We start from the raw sequence: 23,782 nt of genomic DNA, 5'->3' as shown, positions 1-23,782 counted from the left end.
ATAATTACTAACTAATCATCAATTAATCATTAATAACTATTCATTATTAATATTAATAACTAATCATTTTTAACATTAAAAACTAATCATTCATTTGCTAATAATCATTGGATGATTAATAATGATTGAAAAGCTACGAGTAATCATGTAAAGCTACGTCCGTAATCATTTCTTTCCTTAATAATGATTAAAAGCTAACACTCCTACAGGTGAGGAGTGTTAGCTTTTCCTACAATTCCTCACCCACGCCCGTGTTTCCCCATTTAGGTCGGTTTTTTTGGGTCATATTTTGGAATTCAATTTAAAAAATCGTCTCCGGCGGAGAAAGCACCCGGCGGGCGGCGTCGATGGGAGAACGAGAGACAAAGACGTCAATGAGCAGAAAGGGAAATTAGGAATATATTTGGCCTAGGGTTAAGCTTAAGCCTGGGGGTTGTTTTTATATATTTTATACACTTAGCGATGGAATTTTGATTCTGTCGCTATATATAGTGACAGATTCAAAATTCCGTTGTTAAATTTTATTAAAAAAATTTCTCACTTCCGTATTAATAAACTGCGTCATAACACTAGAGATGAAACCTAATATCCATCACTATATAGTTATTGATCCTAAAATCCATCGCTATTTTATATACAAAATATATATTGTGATTTTATAGTTAGCGACGCTACCTAGCAACGGATACCAAATTCCGTCGCTAGGTAGCGACGGATACTAACATCCGTCGTTATTTTGTAAAAAAAAATAAATCCACGGTCTAAAATGCAGTGACAGATAATTATTTCCATCGCTAATCTGTAGAAATTAAAATTATATCCGCAAAAAATATGTCGCTAATCCATCGCTAATATGTCTTATTTTTTGCGCGGAAATTTACCGCTAATATTAGCTACGTATTTAACGACAAAACTCTTTCGTCGTGAATCCGTCGCTAAATGTCAATTTTTTGAAAATAAAAGGTAAATCTGTCGCTATTCCATCGTTAAAGTAGCAACGGAATAAATCCATTGCCAAATACGTCGCTATTTCCGCTTTTTTTTGTAGTGGTTGATTTAGTTCACCATTTTTTAGCTTTATACATAGGTGAACCTTATAGTTTTATGGTGTATACCTATATTTTCATATGTTTATACCCCTAAACAGTTATACATTAAGTGCATATGAATTAGGGAGGCATACTAGTTTTATGGCCATGACTTAAGAACATCTTGTGCCTCTAATCTCCTTAAATATCATATATTTGGATCTTTCTATCACGATATGGTATAATCTGTTTGTTAAAATTTTAAGTATTCCTTGCCAATGTGATTTGGTTTCAGTTCATTAAAGAATAGCCATATAGCATCTTTAATTGACTGGTTTCTATTAAGTTTCATCACATAAAGGTCATGCAAGGAATTGATAATTGTCTACTAATCTTATAATTTTAATTTGGTTGGGGAGTAACCACAACATCCTTAATCAATTAAAATTATATATTAAGCGGTTTATCTTGGTCACATAAAATTTTAGACATATAAGTTGTGATTAATTGTATGTAATATGATGGAATTTAGCTCATAGGCAATTTTGTTATATTTGTATGATTTATTAGGATGAAATACTGGATTATGATTATAATTTAGACCACATGAAATTATGTATCAGAATATAGTTTAGTAATTTTATCAATGATGATAGAAATAAATCAATTTATTTACTTTATAGTTATTTATAAATAATTTTCATCTCTATCATAAAGTTTAATTATATTATGTAAACTTTAGATCATATTTCTTAATATACCTGTAGGGATTAAGAAAAGGAATATGATTTCTTAAGTTTTATCATAATAGTTGTAATAAATCTTATTGAATAAAACTTTAACCTACAGACAAGTTTTATGTCACTTGATTCTTCAACGCATTTGATAATTGTTTCATCATAAAATTTTAGCTGGATTTAATTGAATTAAAACTTTAGTCTACATGCAAGTTTTATGGAGTTAATTCCAGCAAAGGTCCTCCGACTATTGTGATTTTCCAAATTTAGTCCTTGTCTTTTAATTTGGACGAATTAAACCCTTGACTATTAAAATCCTTCCATCATTAGTCCTTCCGTGAGTCTAAGGTTAGTTTGCCGTTTAGATCAGGGGTAAAATAGTATTTTCATAGCTTAAGTGTCTTCTTCCTCCCATCATTAGTTATTCTGATCTCCAGCAAGGTAGCAAATCATCTCCTACGGTAAGCCACCACCGTCAGTTGTGTTGCCGCTACTGTTCTACTCAGGTTGCTGATGTCTTGTCGGAGTTCATGGAGGTTCCAGTTGCCGGCCTTCTTACGCTCGCTGCTACTGCTATCGTTACTAGAGTATTTTCACCGTCGAGGAGAGAGAGAACGGTGAAGATGCCGGTGGTGATGACAAGGGGTACTTAATTACTTCTGAGTGCACTCTCCTGCCCTCCTCACGTCCAAGCAAGGGGTAAAAAGACAAAGAAAAAGATATTCTCAAAGTTGTTAAACTTGTCTGCTGATATTTCTAAGTTTGCTTCTGCTCTGGTTGATTGCATGGAATTAATGATGTTAGTTGCTAGGTTGTGTAACCCCTCACTCATTCCAATAAGCTGCGAACCTACGTACCGGTCACGAACCGTAAGGATTTTTAAACTATGTGTTCGGTCCCGATTGTCCTAGGGAATGAATTAGTAGGCACTATACTATTAAGCTTGAACTTCCTACGTGATTAAATTAACTCGTAAGGGAGAAAATTTATTCCGACCCTTGTATCGCAGTATTTCGCGATATACCAAAAATTATCCGATTTTCAAATTAGTGACGGGATTATTTTCAAAATAATTTTGGTTTCAAAATTCTTCCTATTTAAATTATTTTCCACCGAAACTATATCTGTTTTAATCCCGAACAGTCTAACCGAAGATATTTTCCCTTACCCACCACAAAAATGTGACACTTGGCAACTCCCTACACCACATGTTATTATTTAAATATTTTTGAAGATGATCAAAATGGAAACTTGATCTCCAAGTTTCTTATTTCATACCTTATAAGAAACAATGTAGCTTGATCTCCAAGTTTCTTATTTCTTACCTTATAAGAAACAATGTAGCTTGATCTCCAAGTTTCTTCATCTCTAAAGTGTTGCTATAAAAGGAGACTTGATCTCCCATTTTCTTCATTCCATACCCATTTTGGCCGAAATATTTGGAGAGGAAAGAGAGAGGAAATTTCATCTTCTTCTTTGTGTTCAAGAAACTCCATAGCCAATTCCTTCACAAGTTCTTCCATACTAGGTAACACTTTGATTTTTATTCGGTAAAAAGACTAGAATTCTTTCCTAGAACTTAATTTTAAGCTAAGAATTCTTGAAAATGTTGTTATTATGGTATAAATTACTTAGGGTCTTTGGTGGAAATTTGGAGGAAAGGATCACAACATTTTCTACGGTGTTAAAAGCTACTTGAAAGGTAAGAAATCCCTTAAGTTGGTTTTGTCACTTAAGATTTGATGATTGATAGTTGAAATAGGGATTTATGAGCTTTGTGTTGAAATATATGGATATACATACATATGTGTACTTATAATAATTATGGAGATGATAGTAGAGGTGTTCACAACTGCGTTGTTTACACTGTCCAGAACTGGCCGTGTGTGCGGACGCAGGGCCGAACGCGCGTCCACCGTGCGTCCGGGCTGGGCGAAGAGTGGGCAGAACCTGTAGACGCGATACCGGACGTGCGTCCGCTGTGCGTCCAGTGGTGCGGATGATGTAAGCTTTGATTATTGGTTATGATGTGGTTAATAATGGGGTTAGATTGACATTAAAGATGGATTAACGGTGGAGTTCAGGTGGTAATTAAGCTTTAATTATAGTGATTAAGGAATGATGATAGTTATTAAGGTTTAATGACTGGATGAATAGATTAAATGGTGATTATGATAATGAAGGTTAGTGATATGATTATGATGATGAGAGTTGAGATCTTTCTATTTGGTTTTGGCCACCGGTTCGTGGATTTGTCCGGTTGGTTTGGTATTGGTTTGGAAGTTGAAACCTTCCATTTGGATCCATTTCTCCTTGATACTGTACATAATAACTACTATTGGACACAAGAAAAGTGTGAATAATTATGTGAAGAATTATCTTTGGTGATTATTGTGAGAGTTTGGATACTCTCTATTTGGTGGTTATTTTGAGAGATTGAAATTATCTCCTTGGTAATTATTATGAGATATTGGAATTATTCCTTTGGAATTTATTTTGAGAGTTGGAAATCTCTCTATTGGTGAATAAGTTATGGTTTAAAGGAATTTTGAGTAGTGATGATATTATGATATATATTGAGGAAATTGTTATATGGAAAAGTTAAGATAAAGATATTATTATGATATGCATTGAGGAAATTGTCATATGGAAATATTGAGATAAAGATTGTATATGGTGAATCTTGAGGAAATAGTTGTTGAACGATTTTGGATTATGGTTAGGCAATGACTTTACCTCTTAGAAATTTATACATATTTGGATGTGCGATTTCCTCAAGTTATATTTCTAATGGTGTTGATGATGGTGAAAGTTGTTGATGACGATAATGACAAGGATAACCAACTATTATTAGTTAATGGTGGAACCACAATTATGGATTACCGATGATGATTGGATTGTAAGATGGACTGAAGTTCATGATAAGGAACAAGGTTAAGGATGTTAATATTAATGGGGCTATGAGTCGATTGATTCATAAATGGTTGACTATGGGTTCGTACTATTATAATAATAGTATTGAGAATGGATATATGTAGTGTTAGTAGAATATATAAGTGTATAACTAGGTGGATAGATTTCAAGTATGAGACTTGAATATGAAGTATATCCAAAAATGTTTATGAAAACTTACGTTGAAGAACGTATGCTATTTTGGTACACAGGTTGTCAAAACCTTATTTTTGAAGGAAAATACCATTTTTAGTGAGTGTGTACCTTACTTGAATGATGAGGAAATGATGTTTGAAAAGCCTGCGGGCACTGAAAGTATTTTGAAAATCCTTCAGGGGCTAATGAGGTAGCCAATTCTAAGTATTGGACTTAAATGAGAAATATGCTCAAAAGAAATGATTTAAGAAAGAAAACTGAAGGAAGGAACATGTTTTCAAAACCTTAGTTTCTAAAGTAAGTTGTGGAGGACTCGATTAACCCACGGGAAGGCTTAATTGCCATAGCCCAGCGGTTGTTTACAAGATTAACCTACGGGAGGGCTTGAACGCCATGGCCCGGGGTTGTTGAGATGATTGACCTACGGGAGGGCTTAAACGCCATGACCCGGGGTTTTTGAGATGATTGACCTACGGGAGGGCTTGAATGCCATGGCCCGGGGTTGTTGACATGATTGACCTACGGGAGGGCTTAAATGCCATGGCCCGGGGTTGATACTCCAAAAGGCCTTACTATTATGAAACTAAGGAAGTTTTAAAGATGAGAAGAAAGTTATTCTGTAACGATAGAAAGAAATGATTTTGTCTAAAAAGACAGGTGGATACTGGTTTTCTAATCACTTTTTGTGCAAGTCTTCATTATTAACTTCTTTTAAGGTGAAATCTCATTAAGTGGGTAAAAGTTACCAAAACTCTTTTATACGTGTTTTGAAAACCTTTGTTGAATTTTGGGTGACCATGGATTTTCTTACTTAGCCGTCGTGCTAACTACACTTCAATGTGTTTTCTTTTAACAGATGTTGTCTAGTGTGGGCTCCTGTAGCCCGATGAGCTCTGAATAGGATGGAAGTTGAGGTTGAGGTCTACTCTATCCTAGAATAGACACCCTGGAAGATTTATTTCCATATGTATTAAGTTGGATGTTGATATTTGATGTTGTAAGTTTAACCTGTGCACTTAGAGTGGAGTTTGTCAAAGAGGTGATAGAATTCACTCTAGGTGTGGCGGTAACACCAATTTTTCTGTTGGTTAGATGTGTAAGCTTCCGCAATATATTATTGTGATTTTGTATCAAATTTAAGATGTGAAAATTGGGGTGTTACTGGTTGTCAAGCTAACATATTTCACGGCCATCTTCTAACGGCTTATGGTGCAGGTAACTATTGCTATCTCCTGCTTCTATCTAGTTTATGGGTTCTGTCAGTTCAGAGTTTTTCATTGGCATGAGAATAATCTGAGCAATTGCACCTTGTTTAGGTTTGTTTTTTTTGTTCATCGACATTCCACACTTAATTTAAATTCACTTTTTCTTCTAATTCTTCTTTTAATTGAAGAGGGGCAGCTTAGTCATTGGTGGTGCCTTTGGCCATTATAGAGGAGCTCTCTTTTCTCTTTTCTAATTATCCTGATAGAGAGAGCCCCTTTTATATTTTGTTATTTCTGGAAGCAATAGTGAGGTGGCATAGAGGTGTTAACTACAAAGTTTAGAGGTTGTGGGGTTTGTTGTTGGTGGTGTTGGGGGCGATGCCGATTGTCGGAGGCAGATGATGGTTAAGACGGTGAATTGAGGAATGTAGAGGAAGACGATGGTGGTGACAATCAATTAATTACAACAAATTACTTTTTAAAAAAATAGAAAAATGGGGGAGAAAGTAGATGTTCTTAAAGGAAAATTACACTAGCTTCTCACATTCCTATCGTGCATGCATGCATTGAAGAACATATGAACGAACTGCATCTTTTCACCTTTTTTTCTTTTTCCCAAAAAATATTATGTTTATTAATCAATATAATAATTTATATTTTTCTAATTAGAGTGAAAATATCGACTACTTGACTTTGGCTTCTTGCTTTGATGACCAGTTGTCTCCCGGTAAGAATTTGAGGTTGGAAGCTCGAACTGTGGCCGCGATGAATTGGAGGTTGTTGGCCAAGAAAAGATACACCATGGAAACGTCCTTGTAGTGTTGCGCTCTGCGGTCTAGTTTACAGAAGAGGACGAGGATCAGCCAGGCGAAGCGAAGAGAGATCGCCGGAGCCGGAAAAACTTCAGTGTCGCCGTGTCGGAGACACCGAAGTATGATTCAGGCAACGAACTCGTTTCCGGTGGAGGAGATTCGGCGAGGATATCCCCTAGTACATTGTTGTAATCCGCGATCAATGTGAGATAATTCATCGATTCTATGGTGAGCGAGTTGTTAGTCCCAAGGGGATGGGGTACAAGTCTAGAGGGGAGGTGAATAGACTTGAATAAGATTTTTGCAAATCTTTTTCGACCTCTCGTGTGTATTGGACTTAGGATGTTTAGGTCCCACAAGATGAAGACAAAGTTTTATGCGCAGCGGAAAAGTTATCCCCTTTTAATTTGCACGAGTTTGAGTTAGTTCGAGAGGTGTGGTTATATGCAGTGCAGTTCGAGAGATAGTTAGCAAGAGGTAGAAACAGAAAGTAAATGCGAGAGAGATTTTTAAGTGGTTCGGCCAACCCGCCTACATCCACTCTTCTTCTAGAAACTCCCTAGAAGGATTGCACTAAAACTTCCCTTTTTAGTACAATATCGAGCGCTTGAGCTTTGATCACGAAGCCCGCCTCAAGCCTCAGGTTTTTCGCCCCGCTTCTTGTTACTCCACCTCTCGAGCACTTGAGCTTTGATCACCAATCCCGCCTCAAGCCTCAGGATCTTCACAAGACAGCTCCCAGGTTACTCCGCCTCTTCTTGCCTTCTCCAAAGCAAGGTTGTTCCGGTTGTCACAGGTTGAGTGTAACAATCTCCAATCTGACCAAAAGCTTTCGTTGGATAATCTTCCTTGTAGTGCAGCTTCGGTCACCTTCTAGATGTGTAGTAGTTTAAGCTTTGTAACTCTCTCAAAACACTAAGATGTGTTTTCTCGCTGTTATGAATATCAAGTATGATATTCCAGATTAAGCACTTGCACTTTTGAACGTTTGAATTAGACACCTCTTATGATAGCTTAGAATTCTCGAACCTTATTGAATTTGTGTCTTCACGTCCTTATATATGAGAGTTGAGGAATAATTCCGTTGGAGGGAAAATTATTCCGTTTGAAATCTGTCTCCCATGCCGATCATGGGACTTGCATATTTTTAGCATGTTTCATGGAATGGTAGTCTTGTAACTTGAACCTTTTGTCTTGTAGTGAATATCCCATATTCCACTATCTTGAGTTCATACTCCACTTACTTCTTTTGGTAAAAGTTACTCTTTTTATATTCCCATTGATCCTCGTTTTAGGGAATAAGACCGACCTCTGACTGGTGCATCTTCTATCCGTTGGTTGTGGAGTTCTGACGTGGCATCCACTTCCGGCTGTTCTATTTTCCCATAATACTCTGTCAGCACCTCCTTAATATTTTATCTCCATGATATTCTTTTTCTCCAAACTTAGATTACTTTATCTATGCGTGTTAACTACCGTTCAGTTCATTGGAGAAGTGCTAGTCTATCGAGACCAAAAATTGATGTCTCGACTACTTGATGTCTCGATCTCATGTCTCGAACTGGATTGATGTTTCGAGAGATTCCATCTCTCGAACTCTGCTTATGTCTCGAGACTTAGTTGATGTCTCGCAGACCCTTATTCATCCAGTGATGTCTCGTGCCTTCTTCTGATCTATCTATAAGTTTACAACACGAAACTTCTAAGATGTTCAAACAAGTTCACGTTAAGCTTAAATAATTTCCGAGTTGAGCTCAATTACCCGGTTGTATTTTCGCTCTTAGTTTACTTGTCGAACTTACATATATTTCCTATCTATCGAGACTTAGGGGATTGAACATTACATTTGGTATCATCAAAACCTATTACAGTATGTTCCTAACACGAGTGAATTCCTCCACCGGCAACCATCATCTTGGGGGAGTCCTTCTGTAAAAAGACATGGAATTATACACTAAGCAATTGAAATTACTACTTTACCCCTTAATTTAACTTTCACTTAACATTTATATGACGGAAGGACCAACCTTGGAAAGAATTCAAAGTCAAGTGTCTAAATTGTCCAAATTAAAACTCGAGGATCAATTTTGGAAAATCAATATAGTCGGAGGACCATTGCTGGAATTAACTCAAGTTTTATGTCACTAGGTTCTTCTGTCTATTTAGTAATTGAGATAAAATATTATCATAAGCATTTCTTAATTGGATTAATATAATTAAAACTTTAGCCCACAAGCAAGTTTTATGTCAATAAATCTATCAACCCACTAGATAATAATTTTATCACAATTTCTTTGTAAGTTTCATGTCAATAAATCTATCAACCCACTAGATAATATAATTAAAACTTTAGCTCAATTATAATTGTAAGTTTCATGGTTTGCATTGGCAAAACATGTATTAGTCACTTCCCAAAATTTAGCCACTTTTATTAATTGTTTAACGAAGCTTGCTTGGTTCTTTGGATTAACTGTAGTAAGTTATGTGATATATATGATATACCTCTTTTGGATTCCAAGAATAAAATGTATCTTTTTGAGCCAAATTCCAACTTGGTTTTGGAAATTGCATTTATTATTTTAGTATGTCCAACTATGGTGGGGAGTTATGTCACCATTAGTTAATCCATTTAGTTGGACTATAATTGGAACCAAATATTGATTATTTAGTATGTTCGACTAATGGTGGAGAATTATATCTTCATTATTTAGTTGGTCAAATCAATTATGAGTGTGTATATCATAAATTTTGCTGAAAAATATTTTAATCAGTGGGAGTGATCCTTTAGAAAAAGATTATTAAGATGCTCCACTAAAGATTTCACAAGTATTAATATTGTATTTGTTCATATAAATTCATAAGTTCAAATTATTGAATATTTGGTTGTGCAACATTTTTATGAAAATATTGTAACAACATTAAGGAGTTTATTAAAATAAAAAAAAACATTTAACTTGTGGTCCACTGTTATTTAAATACATTCTTTAACATTTAATAGAGTATTTAGTTTCTTCAAAATTGATCCTGGGCCATTTTGGTTTGTAAGTCTCAAGACAATTTTGCAATACATAATAGTAAGACTCATAATGTCAATTAATTTTGAGTTGGACCTTGAGATTATTTGGGAAGTTATGGTGTATATTTAAAATTCCAAATTTATGGACTTAGAGTTTGGTTTGTTGTCTAAGTTGTTGGAATGTTTCTATGACTAAACTATCTTTTAGCTACTTTGATGAGTGGGAGTGACAGACGTGTTAATTCCAAGCTCTTAGCCATTAGAGGTAATGCTTAAGTTAAGTTATAAACAAGTCATGGAATAAAGTTAGCATTATGCTAATATTAAGAGATCTCTACTTAAGGCATGCTTTTAAGGATATTAAAGATCATATAATGTACTCTTTTGTATAATTTGGATGATTTCCTCTTTTAAGTTGCACACACACACACACACACACACACACACACACACACACACACACACATATATATATATATATATATATATATATATATATATATATATATATATATATATATTATTTTGAGAAACATTCCTTAAGGTATCAAGGATAAACATTGGGTTTTTTCATAAAGGACTTAAGTTGGGGAATTAAAATACTGTGATACATAGAAGATATTACTTTGTCAAATAAAGGACATATCACTATGATTCATGTGTTTTGTTCCTTGATGAGAGTTGTGCTAGTACTTGCACCAAGTGGGAGACTGCAACAGCCCGTTTGGTTCGCTGGAAAAGATTTGAAGAAAATGAAATTCAAATTTCATGGAAAACAAATTACCAGGAAAACAGATTCCACTGTTTGGTTGGTGGAAAAGAAATTATTGGGAATCTGAATTCCATTGTTTGGTTAAATTTGGAATGGTAAGGAATTATAAATATAAAGACCAAAATACCCTTAGTAATAATAGTGATAATAAATTATATTATTAAAATTACATATTTTATTATAATAGTGTAATAAATATTATTATAAATATTTAGGCTTGTATATAATTTTAGAACTTATAAAACATTATATAATATGCATTACATTCATACAACTCATCACAATCATATTCCAGTAGAAGGTTATGTTCAAATATAAATTCACCCAAATTAAAAGAACAATTGAGGCAAAATATTAACAAGTAGTTACACACTGCAAGCTACAAATTAAAAGAAATATACAATATTTTACAACTAACATAATATTACACCAAACAAGTTCAATGGTGTTACAAAATATACATAATATTACACCAAACAAGTTCATGGTGTTACAAAATATACATAATATTACACCAAACAAGTTCATGATGTTACAAAATATACATAATTTTCACAAGTTCATCCATTTTGGTTCTCAAAAAACAAGCTAGAATAATATTTTTATCATAACAGACTTCATGATTTTCTTGTAAAAACAAGAGCTAACTTCATAGTTACACCATACTTTCTAGCCTGATAGCAAAAACAACAAAGCACTTCATGCTACTCACACAAACATTTTCAATAGGTAGCAAGAAACCTTTTCACCCATTCAAGCCTTTAGTCCGGCTTGAGGCTAAAAAACACAGCATTTGATTTGGATATTCAGGAAGTTTGATCAAAGCCATAAACTTGTCATCACATGGCAACCCCTCAATCTCACTCAATTTACTCTCTAATTGCTCAATCTTTTGTTGAAGATCAGAGTCAATTCGGTACCAAGACTTCTACTTATTTTTTCCCCCACCAATTCTAACTTCTCACTTAACATCATGGCAGCACCAAACAAAGAATCTGCAGTAATAGGTTCACATGTGTCAATGCTTTGCCTCTTCCTCTTTGTTGAACTCACCCCTCTAGCAGATGATGTTTGAGCCGGGGTAAAGGAAAAATTGTTGTCTCTTAAATCAATTGGATTGTCATCCTCACTGCCTTCCATTGTACCACCAATGCCTTCTGAGGTCCCATCAAAATCTTCAGTATTACCCATTTCATAAACAATATCAGCACCAGTTTGAGAATCTTTTCCCGTTGCACGATCTTTTCCATAGATAGTAGTAAACTCAATATAAAAAGGAAAACTCTTCATTCTATAATGAGCAGCTTCTTTGTGACTCTACAAAAAAAAAGAATATATATTTACAATTAAAATTAGTATGCAGTGAATGTATAAAGTAAGAAAAAAAGGGAGAAAACGTACAGTTAAATAAGCATCCCAAACATCATCTTCAGCAGTAACAACCTTCCTTTCATCATCCCATCCAAATCCACTATTATTATTTGTGAGCAAATCATGAACAATGCTCCATTCTTTCTTTAAAGTTTTAATTCTGGACTCAATGTGTGGTTTGGCTTTTATATTTAAATTAGGTAATTTGATTGCAAGCATTTTCTCTAACTCAGTCAAGTACCCAACTTTAAATCCAGTATCAGCATTTTTCGTTCCCATATTATGCAAATCAATCATGCAAGAGACTAACATAACATCATCTTAATGAGTCCACCTCCTGTTCTTTACTTTTGAACTTCCAGAGTCAGCAGTTGCCATAATTCTTTGCTAAACTTCAAAGTTAATATGAAGAGTTAAACAAACATACCAACTTTAAAAACTTGTATAAGCAAATGTTATGGAGTATAATACTTCAATTTATTGACAAACATAGAGTTTACATAAAATAAAACTGGAAAACAGACTCATAAAGCAACATACCAAAAGAAAATCAAATGTTATGCAGTACAATACTTCAATTGTTGACAAACATAAAGTTTTACATAAAATAAAAATAGAAAACAGATTCATAAAACAACAACATACCAAAAGAAAATCAAATAATCACAACCCTAAGATTATCTAGAAGCTTGCCATTGATTGAACATTTGGTTTGCTAATACCATGCGCTAATTTGTCCAAGCATCATATGGATCAACTGTATTTATTGAATTCAAGTCACCCGCAACCGTTGGATTTACTCCTACAAACTTATCAAGTTCACTCTCCATAGGATCACTGTTCATCACTTGCCTAATAAAATTGTGGAGCAAACAACATGCTATAATAATGCAATTGTGTGTCTTTATAAGGTAATATGATGGGCTCCTAAGAATACTTAAGGATGTTTGTATTGTGGTGAGGTGAATGCGAATGTGGTAAAACGAAGAGTTAAACTCCCCGAGTGTCGTGTCTCTCAAGGATGACGAATGGAAATCGAGTTAGTGTGTTGGCATCTAAGAGGTTGAAGAGAAAGAGTTACGAGAGTGCTAAGGATTGGATTCATTTGTAAGAAGGGGAAGGTTGATAGCGGTTGTGTAAAATAAAGAAAAATAAAGTGGAGATTGGGGCTTTAGGCTTTTCCATGTGGTTTATCTTTGGATGGTTTTGCGAGTGCAAGTTGTAATCGAATGTTAAAACGATGTGCTTTTAATCGAATAAAGACTCCTTATAAGTGCTATTCTTGGTGCTTATCAAAGTTTCCACACTTAAACCTTGCTTGTCCTCAAGCAAGCATACTTTCCTAAACACTAATCATATAAGCACCAAGGATAGTTCTTTCTCTCACGGTTAAACGATCAAGTGATGTGTAGGTGTTCGGAGTTGAGCGGGTGAAATCCCCTACACTATCTACCAAGACTGCTAAACTCGTGCCAACCAAATGTGAGAAATATGCTAAGGAAGTCAAGGTCTAGAGAGAAGGATAATTTATGAGAAGATTTTTGTTTACACCTTTCAAGCATGCAAGTGACAAAAGAGTTTTCACCTTGTATTTTCTAGGGGCCTCAAGCCGATCCGACTAGTGGGACCGATGCTCACCCCTTAACCAATTTCCAACCTAACTTCTTAGGATAACGTCATCAGATGCTCAAGCCTCTTTACATTATATAAGTGAGGGCAGGGACATGGACCGCTCATCGCCATGGCTTGGGCGATCACTCTATTTTCTCACTCCTTAGGATAACGTCATCAGGCTACCCGACTTCACATGGAGATCCATGTTTTTTCGAAAGTCAGTGCAATGGGTGCCTGAATCCTAGCGAAGTGGCTCACCTCTTCTCTATTTTCTCATCTTTCAAGATCTCTTCGGGGTAACCGACTTCACATGGAGATCCATGCTTTTTCGAAGACAGTGCAATGGTTACCCCTTATCCAGACAAGATGGCTCACCTCACTTTTATCTCAAGGAATGGCCTTAAGCCTTTATTCACGTTTCACCATATCAACCCCTCATGCCTTTTTCACGTTTCACCATATCAACCCCTCATGCCTTTTTCTAGGGATTAGGGATTGTTTTCACTCAAAGCTCACTTAGGCTCTCCTTTTACCCCATGTCCTACTAAGATTAATTCAGTTTCCAGGCTTCGCTATTCTTATCTTTCTAAAACTCAAAGGATTCACACTCCCACTTCGAGAGATCCTTGACTGGGGTCCAAACAAAATACAAGGTGAAAGCATGCAAGCATTCATAAAAAATTTTCAATTTGGGTCGGAATGTGCAAATTGGTGCAAAGTGAAGCTTCCAAAGCATATTTAAGACATTCAATCATTGGCACAAGGTTAGGAGTCCTCCTAGATAGTATTAGCAATAACACACCCTCTAGGTTCCTATACCTTATCACTTAATCAATCAACTGTTTCAAGAAGCATACACCCTTTCTACACTTAAAAATAAATATCGTCCTCGATGTTTCCATAAGGAACGGAGGAAAAAGGATATATGTTTAAGGGTTCTACGCACGCTCCTTTTCCACACTTAAAAAGTGTGAACTGGACTAAAACAGTTCTAGTAAACAGACTATATCCGACACAACAATTTTATGCAGCTCTTCATTTGCAGTTCTAGAAAATAAAGCAAACCAAAACAGGGCATTGAATTAGGATAAAAAAAATACTTACAATTTGTATCCTTATCAAAATTTTGCAATCTATGTTTGCCCTTCAAACACGGTCAGAGTAAAGGTAAGAAAATAAATTAGGAATTGAAATTATATGGAAGCATCATGAAAGTTAAAATTGGACCAACTAACTAGTAGAATATTGCAATATAGTATCTATAGAGTAGGAAAGTTGCAAACTTTACCCACCATGCTTACTATATCAACAAGGATCTCATCATGACAAGAGGATACCCAAATCAAGCAATTTCAAGATCTAGTCACAAAGAGACGTTAAAACATGAAATTTCTAGTGTATATAAGCAATGTAGGCTTAATACAAGTCTATCAAGTCATCCCATAACAATATATCTCAAGAAAAATGTCATACAAGAAAAACACATGGAGATATTCTTCAAAATAGAACAAGTTCTTCATTAAACAAGTAAATAGCAAAGAAGAGTATGTTCTTACCTTGGAAATGACTTAAGATCTTTGAGAAAAGTTGAGAGACTTGGAAGGAAATGCTTAGAGAGTGTATATTTTCAGCTTGGGAGAGTTCTTGCTCGTGGTGGGGAAGAAATGAAGCAAGGAAAGGGTTTTAAACCACTTCGCGCGAAAATCCGCGAAAAACCTGGTGCCCGTCCACGCACGCTACCACGCGTGGTGGTAGGCGTGGGAGCTCTCTGGTTTATTCCCACGCCTGCTCACACGCGTGTGAGCGGCGTGGCAGCTCTCTGGAAGTTTTCCACACCTATCCACACGCGTGGTGATGGCGTGGAAATCGTGCTGTGCAAAGCTTACCTTGGTTTCCTTTCCTTCCTTTGCTAGTGATGATGTTTGTGATAGATTGCGGGCAACTTATAACTCTCGGGTGTATAATCTGTACTTGTTAGTTCAACCGAGGTTATAGAAACATTATTGAAATAAAGCTAAGAAAAACACACTATAGAAAATAAGGAAAAGCTTTAAGAAAAGTAAGATAACATTGGGACTGTCTCCCAAGTGCGCCATGGTTTTACGTCTCCTGGCCAGACGTAATGTGGCCTATCCTTCAAGGCACACAGATTTCGGGACCCGACCAAGCGTCCCGTGAACCTTAGCTTCAAGGAATGTCCCAAGGTGGGAAACATCCTTGAACTCCCACAAAGATAAAGGAAAGATAAAATTCATGGTTGGAAAAATTCTAGACTCAAACACCCTTCTTAGCTCTTCTAAGATGGTGTCTATTTCCTTTTCGTTTTCCTCTCTTCTCCCCCTAAAGATTTCATCATCTCTTTCAAACCATATCTCCTCACTCCCTTCCTCATTTTCGAGTGTGGTCAACTCTCTCCACTCATCTTTTTCCATAAGATTGAACGTGAAAGACCTATCATTTCCTATCCTCTCTTCCTCACACTCATTTTCTTCATCACTCCACTCTGTTTGATTAGAAAAATCACTCACACTCTCACACGAATAGAATGAAGCATCATCCCCTTCACTCATCAACTCACTTTCACCCAAAGTAAAGGATTCATCTTCCGAGAAGTTAAAGCAATCAAAATCATTAGTAAACAAGATAGAATCCTTACAAGCATTAATCAACGCATAAAAATTTTCCAGGGAATCATCCTCCCGAAATTTAAAGCAATCATAATCACATATGATGGAAGTATTAAGGCGAAGGGAGTCATCCACAAGGGTGTTTTCAAAAAGAGCACAAGGATTTTCAAGATTATTATCACAAAGAAGATTAGGAATTTTACCATATTTTGGCTCTTCATCTTCCCATACTATTTCGATGTTCTCATCCTCACTCTCCATCTCTACCTCCTTTTGATTTTCCAATTCGAAAATTGGGACTTCTTCAAGCACCGGGGCGTAACAATCCTCCATTCTTTCGAAATTCTCCTCTCCCTTAGCATTTTGCGCGTTTTCGACTTCTTGTACAATCCTTAGATGGGCTTCCAAAGCGGGGATGTCATCCATTACGGTGGAGTTAGCTCGGGGCTCATTCATCTTCATGAGTTCCTCCATCATGGACATCATCTTCGTTTCAACTTCTTCTAGTGGAAGTCCTTCTTTCCGGAGGGTAGCGAGATAGTCCTTTAGTTCGCTCTTGATTTCGGCTTTTAGTTTAGCCGTATCCTCCTTGCCATCGTCAATTTTTGCTTTTAGAATTTCAATTTCATCGGTGGCCGGTGGCCGGTGGGATATAATCGCAAGGATCTATATGGGTATTATATGGGTAAGAGGGTAGTGTTTCAAAGGAATAGGTAGTATTGTTTTCTTTGTGGTTTTGTGATGGAAGTGGGTAATAAGTGTTTAGTTGGGAATTGGGAAATGAATTTGGTGGGTAATAAGTGTTTAGTTGGGAATTGGGAAATGAATTTGACTCGGGATAAGTGTTTAGTTGGGAATTGGGAAATGAATTTGACTCGGGAGTAGTGTTTAGTTGGGAATTGGGAAATGAATTTGACTCGGGAGTATAGCTTGGATCAAGTTGTTGCATCATTTGCACAAGCTTACTCTCTATGTTTTGAAATATGTCTTTAGAGCTTAATGAGTCAATTTATTGTGAATTTAGTGGTTGTGAAGGGTAAGTTTCTTGGAATTGTAGAGGTGGTGTTTCATAAGGATATTGGTGATGGTTTGGTGTATAGATTGGATAGTGATATGAAGGTGGTAATTGATATGTTGGTGGAATTGGGTAATGGTATGGATGTGGGTAGTGGTATGTTGGTGGAAGGTGAGTATAGGTGGGATGGGGGTAATAGTGATATGGTTGGGGTTGAGGATTTGTATAGGATTGTCCTCCACGGTGTGGGTAATCATGGGGATTCATTTTAGCACTTATTGGCAAGCTTCAAGAGGTTTGATTAAAGAGAATTTCCTGCACAATAGCTTAGCCAACAACAAATAATTTTGCAACTAAAAGTAGTTGCAAGTGAGCACAAGATATTCAAGATAATATAAGCTCACTTCTTCAAGCAAATAACAAAAATAAGAAAATAAAATAAACAAAAAGAAAGCAATTCAAAAACTCTTAAAATTCTATTTCTAAGATGTCAACACTATTCGAAACCGTTTGTCATCCCCGGCAACGGCGCCATTTTGAAGGATGTTTGTATTGTGGTGAGGTGAATGCGAAGGTGGTAAAACGAAGAGTTAAACTCCCCGAGTGTCGTGTCTCTCAAGGATGACGAATGAGAATCAAGTTAGTGTGTTGGCATCTAAGAGGTTGAAGAGAAAGAGTTACGGGAATGCTAAGGGTTGGATTCATTTGTAAGAAGGGGAAGGTTGATAGTGGTTGTGTAAAATAAAGAAAAGTAAAGTGGAGATTGGGGCTTTAGGCTTTTCCATGTGGTTTATCTTTGGATGGTTTTGCGAGTGCAAATTGTGGAATAGACTAGGGAGTTCGTGGCACATCACCAAGTGGCGTCACACTTTGGACTCCCACATCCTCATTCGATTGGGGCATTTCATCGAACACTTTGTCTACCACTCCTCTCGGATCTTGTCCTTTCGGACTAAGAGCGGAGATGTGGGTGAGTTAGACTCGTGAGTGGCCGCTATCGCGCACACACTCACTTCCTTTGGGTTTGCTACTTAATGTGGCCACAAAAAGCACAAAGCTTGAAGAACATTATCCACACAAGTTCATCATCCAACAACCAAGCAACTCACAATTCAAATAGCAATAATATTAAACATCCACATAGATCTACCTTGGGGCCACCAATCCCCTATCTAATCTACTCTATCATGCTAAAGAAACAAGAAAAAGAAAGGAAATCTCAAAGAAACAAGTATTGAATTAGAAATAGGAGAGAATAGTTACCACCCTTAGAAAGGGGATCTTTACAATCTTAATCTTGAAAATCCAATCTCCTCTCTTGCCCTTGATCTATTCTAAAACTTATGAAAGAAAAGAATTTTCTCCCAAGAGGGGAGAAAACCCTCTAAATCTATTCTACCCTATTCTATCAATTTTTTAATCTAGTCTCCTCCTCCTAAGGTTTAGGGCAAAAGGAATTTATATAGGTGACAAAAAAAAAGGGACAAATTCCCAAAATTGCCCTTGGCCCGACCACGCTTGCTCACACGCGTGTGAGTGGCGTGGTGGCTCTCTGGAATAATTCCACGCTCAGCCACACACGTGTGAGGCTGCGTGGGACGCTACTGCATTTCGGCTTGTTTGTCTTTTGCTCTATTTTAGCTTCAAATCCCTCTCCAACCTGTGAAATACTTCAAAACTCTTTCTAGAAATGTTGTTAGAAGATTTTAATCGCATTTGAGCTAAAATGCATGAAATTGTTGTAATCGGATGTTAAAACGATGCGCTTTTAATCTAATAAAGACCCCTTATAAGTGCTATTCTGGGTGCTTATCAAATACCCCATCTCATTTTTAGTAACCCAAAACATCTCTCAATCACATTACGGGCAGTTGCATGTTTCATATTAAAAAATTCTTGTGAGCTTGTAGGTTGATAACCTTGACGCCATTCATTCAAATGATACCTTTGCCCCCTAAAAGGTGCTAGAAAGCCTTCACAATTTGTATAACCAGCATCAACTAGGTAATAACAACCTATATAAAAATATATATACTATATAAGTGATATAATTAATTCACAATATCTATTTAATAATAAATGTAGTCCTATGCAAAGCTTACCATGTGGCACTTTTAATGCATGTGCCCTACTAATTGCATCACGAAGAACTCGACTATCAGCCACCGATCCTTCCCAACCACTTAAAACGTATACAAATTGCATATCAGGAGTGCACACACCTAAAACATTTGTAGCAATGTCGCCCTTACGAGTTCGATGTCTAGGCTTATCACAACTTGGCACATTAACCTTGATAAAGGTCTCATCTAAAGCACCTAAACAATTCTACATGAAATATGAATCTTAATTTAAAAAAAAAAAACCGCAAGTAATATATATAATACTTCAAAAATATTTAAGATGGCAATGTACCTTAAACCACTTCCATAGATTGTCACTACAATTTGTTGGAACGGGTTCGGGTGTTCTAAACAAATGACCTTGCGAGCGCATTAGTGCATTCAAGACTTTATGAAACGTTCGACTGATACTCTCACCTGACCTTTTAAAATTGTTTTGAATGACTCGATTTTTAACATGATGAGCAAGAATATGTAAGAAGATTGCTACTTGTTCATCAATATCTATGTTCTTTGTTGGTTGTAATCCTCCTAAACTCACTAGCATTTCACATAGTTTGAAAAAAGCTTGCAAATTCATCCTAAGTAGTGAAATGCATGATTCGTTGTCATTCAAAATTCGTTGAACATACTCTCGTTTGTAAAAACTATCAAGAGAATAACGCCTAACCCTTTGGCCTATAACTATTGAGAGATGCTGCCGATGCCATTAAAAGCACTAGAGCACTAACAGCAGTATACATCTCCAAGAAAACAAACAAATTAAAGCAGCCGCATTCCTTTTTCTTCTTTCGGCAGTTCTACTTACACTCAAACGAGCCATTACGGCATTAATGGTTTAGGAAGAAAAAGGAATTCATTGTTATTTTGTAATTAATATTATGATATTCTGTAATCAATTTGCAAAGTACTAATAAATAACGTAACTCAATAGGTACTGGCAATAACATTGCAATGCAAAAACAGACAACAAAACTGGCAGTGCAGAAATTCTAAAAAAAAAAAAAAAAAAAANAACAGACAACAAAACTGGCAGTGCAGAAATTCTAAAAAAAAAAAAAAAAAAAAGAAACAGGCAGTGTGCAAAAAGCAGATTACTGGCCAAAGAAATTCACTCCAACTAGAATTACAGTGCAAATAAATTCCAAGAAATAAAGCATAAATTATAAATAGAATAACACAAAAAAAATTATTCACTCTCTAGAGATTACTAACCAAAGAAATTCATTCCCACTAGGATTGCAGTGCAAATAAATTTTTTTAAAAAAAACATAAATTATTTTTAAAAGATAGAATAACACAAAAAAATTGATGGTATAAAATTGCAATGCAAATATTCAAAAAGGGAAAACAAAACTGTACTACACCACCAACATTTGCAGATATTAATCACAAATTGCAAAAAAAAAATAAAATTAAATACAATATAACAAAGGATGATGCAAGAAAAATAAGATTACCTGTAATGCAAATCGGTGATGTTGCAGTGCTTGAATTGTGCTATTTATAGAGGAGACTATCACACAGGCAAGTAAGAAAGAAGAAAGAAAAGTGGCGAGAACAAAAAAGAAGAAAGAAGAAAGAAAATGGCGAGAAGGAAGAGGAAGATTCAAGAAGAAAGAAACGGGTGAAAAGTGACGGAGAAGAAAAATATAGAAGAATGGAATACTAGGGTTTGGCTATATATAAATTTGTAATTAATAAGTTTTGTTGGGGGTAAAATAGTCCAAGCCTTAGATATTTTCTTCCCACTCTCTCTGGAAAACAAAATACCTACTATTACCTCAGAATTTATTTTCCTCAAGTTTTGGGAAGTGCAATTCCATGGAAATTATTTTCCATCCAACCAAACAATAGAATTACCTACTTTCCTCATCTTTTTGGAAAACATTTTCCATGGAATTAGTTTTCCATCCAACCAAACATGCCATAAGACTTTTTCCAGTTGTTATGCCATGGACCCGGGTTTACCTTGCAAGGTGGACCCGGATTCATGTTCACAACTTCACAACTCCATGTTCACAATTTCATAATTTCATGTTCACAATTTCATAGCTCTACGTTCACAATTTCATAGCTCTACGTTCACAATTTCATAACTCTACGTTCACAATTTCATAACTAGGAATGGCAACGGGGCGGGGCGGGGGGGGGGGGGGGGGGGGGCCCCCCCCCCCCCCCCCCCCCGCCCCGCCCCGTCCCCGTCCCCGGTAGGAAAGGGGAAAAATTCCCCATCCCCGTCCCCGCGGGGAATTTGGCGGGGACGGGGAATCCCCATCCCCGGTCAACTCTAAGTCAAAGCATTATTTTAGTACAAATTTTAAGTAAAAAGAAATAAAAAAATACAATTTTAACTACACAATATAGATTTAAAATTAACAATAATACAGTATATAACCAAATGGGAATAACATTATATTAACAATTAAACCAATTCAATTAACAATTATATAACCAACAGACACAGTATATTAACAATTAAACCTATTCAATTAACAGTAATACAGTTAACAATATATAACCAATCCAATTCAATACATTTAAAGAATACACAAATTATACTGTTAAAATTAACAATATATACACAAGATTATACACAGTATTAACAGTAAAATAACATATTTAAAATAAAGAATACAGATTATAAAAATTATTTTAATCAAGATTATACAAAGGTAAAATAACTGATTATAAAGAATACATAAATAATATATATATATATATATATATATTTAATTCGGGGACGGGGCGGGGCGGGGAGGGGGATCCCCCTCCCCGCCCCGCCCCGTCCCCGAATTAAATATATATATATATATATATATATATATATATATATATATATATATATATATATATATATATATATATATATATATATTTAATTCGGGGACGGGGCGGGGCGGGGAGGGGTATCCCCGTCCCCGATCCCCGCAAAATTTCCCCATCCCCGACGGGTACGGGGATCCCCGTCGGAGACGGGGCACATTGCCATCCCTATTCATAACTCTATGTTTAACAGTATAACACAATTTTTGAATCTATATAATAACATTGTGAATATATATAGAGTTCAAAAATTGTGAATATTGAGTAATGTAATTTTGTATATTGATCTCTAAAAGTGTGAATATAAAGTTCTAAAATTGTGAACATAGAATTCTAACTTTGTAAACATAGAGTTCAAAATTTGTGAACATAGACTCGAGTTCACCTTGCAAGGTGGACCCGGGTCCATAGCATAATTTGCCGACTTTTTCCATATAATATATTATTATGGGCCTTAATTATGTGGTGCAAGTGGACTAGGCCCATCAAGTAATTGGTTGAACTAGACATCTAGGGTTAGTCTTTATTCTACCATTATGCCTATATAAAGCTTGTATTGATGAGATACATGATTGACAATATATAGCACCTAAAGTTATGGTACTTATACTACTCAAAAATACCAATACACCGTCTAGGGTTCTAAGTCAAGTATGGGACAAAATGACTAACACTCTACAACAAGATATCAACTATGGCTGGAGATCAACACTGTTTCCGCTTCCGCTACTACGAGGTTAGGCTTCTCGTAGATTCTACTCTGTATGGTTAGATTATATTTAGATTTAACATATATATCATAGTTAATTCTCAAAATGGTCCTCCGACTATGACCTTTTCTGAAATTGGTCCTATAACTTTTAATTGCATCCAAACTAGTCCTCTGACTATTGAAATTTAAGTCATATTAGTCTTCTGTTAGCATTGACATCAAGTTGGCGTTAAAATGGAGGACAAAACGGGAAATTCAACTCATCTACTCTATTTTAATCATATTGCGACTCTATTTTTGCAAATAGCGAAGCTTTTTAGTAAAAATTAGGTCATCTTTTACTCAAACTGCGATAACAAATACTTCTTGATTATGTTTGTCATGTAATGAACATGTTGGTTCCCTAATAAAAATTAGGTCTAACTCAATGATCAAATATGTCATCTTTCCTAATAAAAATTTAACATTTTTATCATAATATTTTTATGATAAAATGTTAAATTTTTATTAGAAAAAACTGCATATTTGGTCTTTGAGTTAGACCTAATTTTTACTAGAGAACAAACATGTTCATTACATGACAAACATAATCAGAAAGTATTTTTTTTTATCGCAGTTTGAGGAGATGAATACCTAATTTTTACTAAAAAGCTTTGCAATATGTGAAAATGGAGTCATAATATGATTAAAATAGAGTATATGAGTTGAATTTCCCGTTTTGCCATCCATTTTAATGCCAACTTGACACCATGCTAACAGAGGACTAATATGACTTAAATTTCAATAGTCAGAGGACTAGTTTAGGTGCAATTAAAA

The 23,782-nt window shown here is 35.7% G+C and overlaps 2 protein-coding genes across 3 annotated transcripts; both read right to left on the bottom strand.

Annotated features, from left to right (window-relative positions):
* Positions 1 to 11,083: 11,083 nt before the first annotated feature.
* LOC116003614 (uncharacterized protein At2g29880-like) lies at positions 11,084 to 21,058 on the bottom strand. 2 transcript variants are annotated; one of them, XM_031243507.1, is made up of 3 exons: positions 20,889 to 21,058; positions 12,080 to 12,441; positions 11,084 to 11,995 (listed from the first exon to the last, which is right to left on the bottom strand). In XM_031243507.1, the coding sequence occupies exons 2-3, from the start codon at positions 12,359 to 12,361 to the stop codon at positions 11,555 to 11,557; spliced, it is 723 nt and encodes a 240-aa protein (XP_031099367.1). In that variant the 5' UTR covers positions 12,362 to 12,441; positions 20,889 to 21,058; the 3' UTR covers positions 11,084 to 11,554. The 2 variants fall into 2 exon arrangements, with proteins under 2 accessions (XP_031099367.1, XP_031099368.1); XM_031243508.1 differs by having other exon boundaries at positions 12,080 to 12,436.
* On the bottom strand, positions 19,065 to 20,384 carry LOC116003615 (protein ALP1-like). The gene is made up of 3 exons (XM_031243509.1): positions 19,721 to 20,384; positions 19,408 to 19,633; positions 19,065 to 19,320 (listed from the first exon to the last, which is right to left on the bottom strand). The coding sequence occupies exons 1-3, from the start codon at positions 20,006 to 20,008 to the stop codon at positions 19,118 to 19,120; spliced, it is 717 nt and encodes a 238-aa protein (XP_031099369.1). The 5' UTR covers positions 20,009 to 20,384; the 3' UTR covers positions 19,065 to 19,117.
* Positions 21,059 to 23,782: the final 2,724 nt, after the last annotated feature.

This window comes from Ipomoea triloba, chromosome 14 (genome assembly GCF_003576645.1).
Source record: "Ipomoea triloba cultivar NCNSP0323 chromosome 14, ASM357664v1".
NCBI classification, from domain to species: Eukaryota; Viridiplantae; Streptophyta; class Magnoliopsida; order Solanales; family Convolvulaceae; genus Ipomoea; species Ipomoea triloba.
The sequence above is the reverse complement of the archived record's forward strand: the minus strand, read 5'-3'. Positions and strand labels throughout refer to the sequence as shown.

What these genes read in the sequence shown, in the direction of transcription:
- LOC116003614 (XM_031243507.1), bottom strand. Translation starts at nt 12,361, where the DNA reads ATGTTAGTCTCTTGCATGATTGATTTGCATAATATGGGAACGAAAAAT. An exon ending in TTTGGGATGCTTATTTAACT is followed by an intron (nt 11,996 to 12,079) that starts GTACGTTTTCTC and finishes TTTTTTTTGTAG; the next exon opens with AGTCACAAAGAAGCTGCTCA.
- LOC116003615 (XM_031243509.1), bottom strand. Translation starts at nt 20,008, where the DNA reads ATGAATTTGCAAGCTTTTTTCAAACTATGTGAAATGCTAGTGAGTTTA. An exon ending in ATCTATGGAAGTGGTTTAAG is followed by an intron (nt 19,634 to 19,720) that starts GTACATTGCCAT and finishes TATTTCATGTAG; the next exon opens with AATTGTTTAGGTGCTTTAGA. An exon ending in TGCATTAAAAGTGCCACATG is followed by an intron (nt 19,321 to 19,407) that starts GTAAGCTTTGCA and finishes ATTTTTATATAG; the next exon opens with GTTGTTATTACCTAGTTGAT.